Below are 5,638 nucleotides of genomic sequence, written 5' to 3'. Positions count from 1 at the left end.
TAGGAGCTAGTTTGTGTGTATGGGGAAGGTAGGTTTAAAGCCTATGACTCAAGATAAATTTGGGGTGGGATGTCCAGAGTGCTCCTTTGTCGCGACCCGTGTAGCCCATGGAAACTGTCCCCAGTCCCCACAAGAGCGCTGGGACACAGGAACGTGTGGGTTCCTAGAAGCCAGCACACAGGGTATGCGCTCAACATTGAGCGCTCTATCTGCGGAACAAAAGAATGAACAACAGGGAATGTCGCGATCAGCAGCCACGTCGTATCACAACAAAATTTTAACTAGCGCAGCGTCTCCTCGTAACTTCTTCAATTCCAGACGGTCCCCAGAACCTTTGTTGCGAACTACCGAAGTTGCAACTCCGGAAAGAAGACAGAAGGATTCGGACCTTGACAGGCAGGAATTTGAGCCAATGAAAAAGGAACGATGCTCATGCTTCAGCCAATAATGGCGCAGAAGGAAGTGACGTCAGCGGAAGTACGAGGGACGGACGGGGACGGGGGACGGTAAACACCGAGTCTAAACGGTTCTCCTGTGGTTCTGAGAAAAGTAGGAGGCAAGGATGTCGGAGCGAAAAGTTTTAAACAAGTACTACCCCCCTGACTTTGACCCGTCAAAGATCCCCAAGCTCAAGCTCCCCAAAGACCGGCAGTACGTGGTGCGGTTGATGGCCCCCTTCAACATGAGGTGTAAGACATGCGGAGAATACATCTACAAGGGTAAGAAGTTCAACGCGCGTAAAGAGACCGTGCAAAATGAGGTCTACCTGGGCCTGCCTATCTTTCGCTTCTACATCAAGTGCACGCGCTGTCTGGCAGAGATCACCTTCAAGACAGACCCCGAAAATACAGACTACACCATGGAGCACGGAGCCACGCGGAACTTCCAGGCCGAGAAGCTCCTGGAGGAGGAGGAGAAGAGAGTGCAGAAGGAGCGGGAGGACGAGGAGCTGAACAACCCCATGAAGGTGCTGGAGAACCGAACCAAGGACTCCAAGTTGGAGATGGAGGTACTGGAGAACCTGCAGGAGCTCAAGGACCTGAACCAGCGGCAGGCCCACGTGGACTTTGAAGCCATGCTGAGGCAGCACCGCCTGTCCGAGGAGGAGCGACAGAAGCAGGAGCAGGAGGAGGATGAGAGGGAGACGGCGGCCTTAGTGGAAGAAGCTAGGAAGCGAAGGCTGCTGGAGGACTCTGATTCCGAAGAGGATGCAGCTGCTTCCGCCCCACCCCAGCCAGCCCTCCGGCCCAAACCCACCGCCATCCTGGACGAGGCCCCAAAGGCGAAGAGGAAGGTGGAGAGCTGGGAGCAGAGTGTGGGCACGTTTGGCAGCAGGCCTCAGCTGTCAGGCCTCGTCGTGGTGAAGAAAACAGACCTGGATCGCGAGACCCCGCAGGGCCAGCGGACACCTGCCCTGGGCGCTGTGAATAATGGGAAGGCAGCTGACCCTGCACCCAAGATGCCTGGCACCTCTTCCCTGAGCCAGCTGGGTGTGTATTCAGACAGTGAGGACAGCAGCGGCAGCAACTGAGGCCCTTACCCAGGTCAGGGGGTCATATGTCCAGCTCCAGCTGGTGGTTGGGGCAGGAGGCCTTGGCACCAACCAGGGCCACGACTGGACAACGGTGAACGTCCTCTGAGACTGGCGGGGCCTGCGAGGGCTTCAGCTGAGGTTTCTTTCCTGTCCCCCCAACCACCAGCCCTTTGGGACCTCGAGGTCCTCAGCTCACGCTGTCCCCCACCTGGCACCAAGTTTAGGGTTGCAACATCCCTGGAGGGATGCGTCCTCTCTTGGATAGTCCTTGAGATGTCAGCCGTGTTTTGGGTATGTGGGTGAACCCACCTATCCCGGGTTGGCTCCATCCCTTTCCTCCACAAAATCATCTGGAACCAATAAAAGGAACCTGCAAAAAAAGAAAAAAAGAAAAATACTTTAGCTTTAGCTTGGGAATATTGCTGCCCCTGGACAGTCGTCAAGGCAATTGAGGACATATCAAAATCCTAGAATTGTGAATTATGTATATACAGTAACTACAAATGGAAGACATCCTGGCTATTTTTTATTCACAAGTAGAAGTGCATCTTTCAGGTGATGGACTCCAAACTCCAGTCCAAACTGCTGAAAAAAACCTTTTCTGTTAACTGTGTCTACCCAGATTGAACACTGGGATTCTGTGGGAAGGTTGGAAGCCATCCACTCCCATGGACTGTGCTAGCAGATTTATCACAATGGATCCTTTTTTGGAATCTTTAATATACAAAATAAGACTCAGTCTGCTTTAATAAAGTCCTGTTTAATGGGTGGAAAGTTGGTCCCTATATCACTGGGTTGCAACATTAATGGTGGCTACATTATAGTGTACCTATGAGAATTCCACCAATGTGTGTGAAGAGAGGTTCTCTTTGACTATTTTACACTTTGTTAAAAGCAGTTTAAAGGTGTGCTAACCTGCAGTAATATCTCTTTGGTATATACCTAAGTGCTCACGGAGCCGTTCTTCCACATAAAAATGACACTATTTGAGCCCTGGTAACAGGCTAAGCATTGCTTATGAAGCAGGTGACTTAGCACGTACCATTGCATCTAGGTGAGTTGGAGAGTAAAATACCACGACCACTTTGGTGAGTAATTAATTCCTAACAAAATAGCATCTGGCTTATTGAGTGTGTTTTATTTTTTTAAGGAGGGCGCAGCTCACAGTGGCCCGTGCGGGGATTGAACCGGCAACCTTGGTGTTATTAGCACCACGCTCTAACCAACTGAGCTAACCCGGTTTTATTTTTTGTAGAGAACCTTTTGTATTTTCAGAGGGTTTGGTAGTGATAAGAGATGTCACTCCTGAAACTGGTGATGGGATCAGCCTGTTTCCCCTCCCAATGTGCAGCAACACCAACCTGTACACAATTACAATCATTTTATGGAATTTAAAGTCCTGTTGGCCTGTACAACCTTAATAGATGGAGGGTACAATTTTAGAGAAAGAATGAATAAAATTGGATTCCTCTTAAAGAAATTAGAAAAGCCAGCCCTTAAGGGCAGTATAAGAATCGAGCTGGCTTTAAGCTATATGTAACTGTTGACTTTGATAAAGGAGAAAGACTTGACGGTTAACTATTGCATTCCCAGCGGTAAATTCTGAAGGCAAACTAGTGAACAGCAGCTGGTCTGCCTTCTAGAAGAGTTACAGAAGGGGAAGATGGTGTCCAAGCCAGCGAGCTAGCTGCAGGGTACTATGGCATTAGGGCTGTCCCCCAGGACACTGAAGCTATTCCACCTGGTTAGGCCACTTACTAAATGTGACTGGGCAAGTTATTTAACCTTTCTCTGCTTCATTCAGCAGATATTTATTAAGCAGCCACTCCGGGCCAGGCACTGTACTAAGTGCTGGGGATACAACGGAACCAAATAGACAAAAATCCCTGTTCTTTTCGTAGAGTATCTGTGTGGAGGGAGTGGGGGTGACGGTAATGTTTCATGTGCTGGGTGCTGATGATCTGGACGGTGTTGGTAAAAACTCATTGAGCTGTAAACTTACGTTCATTTTTCTGTGTGTGTATTTCATTTCAATATTTTTAAAAAATCCATGGCCTGTGGCGATCACAGCTATGTTAAATGAATTAAGTAAAGCATGTAGGCCTGTGTGCTTGCCACAGAGTATGCCCTCAAAAACAGTGGCTATTATTAATCCAGTGAAACTATTGAATAAAACAAACTAGGATTGGGATGGTCAAGAGAGATTCAACTGGCTCTGCCAGTAGGATTAGTGCACAGAGTCCTTCCATAAACCAGGTAGGCGTGGACCATGCATCTGTCGTGAAAAATGTGGTTTCTCAAGATCTAAAAATAAAAGCAATTTTGTTGGCACTTGCAAACTAAGTGATGCAGGGCTGCTGTGAACATTTCGAGAGGTTGTACATTGCACAAGGGCTCCATATTTAAGGGGCTGCCATTCATATCGCAAACCTCATGGGTTTGCATATTTATTGGAAGTTTCTGGTGATCAAGTGTCTTATTCTAACAAAACATGTTAAAACAACCTTCTGACAGATGGAAGTCAAAGGTGTGAAGAGCACCATTTTCTAACTTGCAGGGAGATGCTGCATGGAAATGCCACCCAAGAACTTGGAAATAGCTGTCCTTTAAAATGCATACACAGAGACTTGACCCTCTGGACCTATGGTTATTTTAATCACCGAATTGGAGCACTGGCCTTGGTGGTTCTGGATTACGGACATCTCCACCAGAGACAGATTCTCTGGGTTTCTGACAAGTCGTGTTTCTGAGAATAAGACCCTGACAGTGTGACTTCATTGAAGCCCTGCTCCCTCTTAGCACAACACCCTGAGTTTTTCCTGGTGAAGTGGGTTCTAGCTGGCTTCATCTTAAAGAACCATGAGAAATGTTTGTTAAACATGCAGGCTCCTAGGTCCCCAATCCAGCAAATCGGAGGTGGTCCCAGACGTGTTGAACAAGCATTCTAGGTTAGTGTAGGAATCCCTATTCTAATAGGGTTTCTAATAAGGGGGCTGAAATCAGGTGAACTTGTGCTCTCAGGTAGTCCCCTCACCTTATGGAGGGAAGGGGTATGGGAAAGTCAGAGGCAATATTTAAATTCAAAAAGGCTTTATGTGTGGTGGGAGAGGGGAAAAGAAACCCTGGGGAACTGGAGCCTGCTTTCTGCCTTTTCTAGACTGGGCCAGGGAAGACGCTACCTTGGAGTGGGTGGGTAGAGAGCTGGTGAGTGTGCAACACGCCTGGCCCTCGTGGGGGCGAGGGGGAGGGAGACGGCTCTCATCACGGGGCAGCCACAGGTCAAAGAGCTAAGTACTCACAGCACCATCTGCCCTCTGCTCAGGCCTGGGCCTGGGATTGGGCCATTGGGCCAACACCCTGGTAATGAGATGGATCTTTGCCTCATCCTACTCTAAGGATCAATGAAGCTTTGGGGACAGACGTAAGCCAGGCACTGAAGTGCTGTGGGTTAGTGACAGAATGGGGAAATCAGCCTAGTCATCAAATTCTAGACAGTCCAGAGGGCTGGCTGCAAATGGTTCTCCAGCTCTGGGTTCCAGCCCCCAATTCTGCCCCTGCTTATTTCCTATGCTCAGAACAAAGTCCAGGGTGGAACCTGACTCTAGGCTAGAACCCCAGACCTTTTAATGGGGCAGTATCAGTCCTGGAGATGGGGCAGTGGGGGTTAGACCAAAAACAGTATCATCTTTTAAGGACCTGTTCTAAGCCACTTGCCACAGGGGAAAACTTCCAGTTTGCTCCATTCTCTATGGCCTTGGCTGCCCCACCTTGGGGAACAGGAAGGAGGGCTGAGCCCAGGCTATAATGGGACGCCTCACCTCCAGGGAGTTCAGACCTCAGAGTCTTCACTAGCTGGACTCGGGCATTTCAATAGTGCATCCCTTCCTACCACTGGGCCCAGCCCTGGAAGTGGGTCTCAGGGTGGGTGCTCACAGGGGACCTGGCGGGGGCTCAGTGCTGGCGGAACCTTCCACCATTTTCCCTTAAGAAGCAAGGGCTGCATCCTATTTTCTTGTTAAAAGAGGCTTGTCGGTGGGGGTGGGTTAAAGCCAAGAAACCAAACCAGTTCAATAGGAATCACTGTCAGAGCCAGGTGTTGGGGGA

General features: G+C 49.2%; 1 protein-coding gene across 1 annotated transcript; it reads left to right on the top strand.

The window, feature by feature from the left end:
- The first annotated feature begins 478 nt into the window (after positions 1 to 478).
- Positions 479 to 1,929, top strand: YJU2 (YJU2 splicing factor homolog). Its single transcript, XM_019738393.2, has one exon. It carries the CDS (start codon positions 563 to 565, stop codon positions 1,529 to 1,531), a length of 969 nt encoding a protein of 322 aa, XP_019593952.1. The 5' UTR covers positions 479 to 562; the 3' UTR covers positions 1,532 to 1,929.
- Positions 1,930 to 5,638: the final 3,709 nt, after the last annotated feature.

The sequence above is a fragment of the Rhinolophus sinicus genome, linkage group LG05, assembly GCF_036562045.2.
Source record: "Rhinolophus sinicus isolate RSC01 linkage group LG05, ASM3656204v1, whole genome shotgun sequence".
Taxonomy (NCBI): domain Eukaryota; kingdom Metazoa; phylum Chordata; class Mammalia; order Chiroptera; family Rhinolophidae; genus Rhinolophus; species Rhinolophus sinicus.
Note: the sequence above shows the minus strand (reverse complement) of the source record. Positions and strands in the feature narration are given on the sequence as shown.

Bases quoted from the DNA above. Each gene is read 5' to 3' on its own strand.
- YJU2 (XM_019738393.2), top strand. From the start codon at position 563: ATGTCGGAGCGAAAAGTTTTAAACAAGTACTACCCCCCTGACTTTGAC.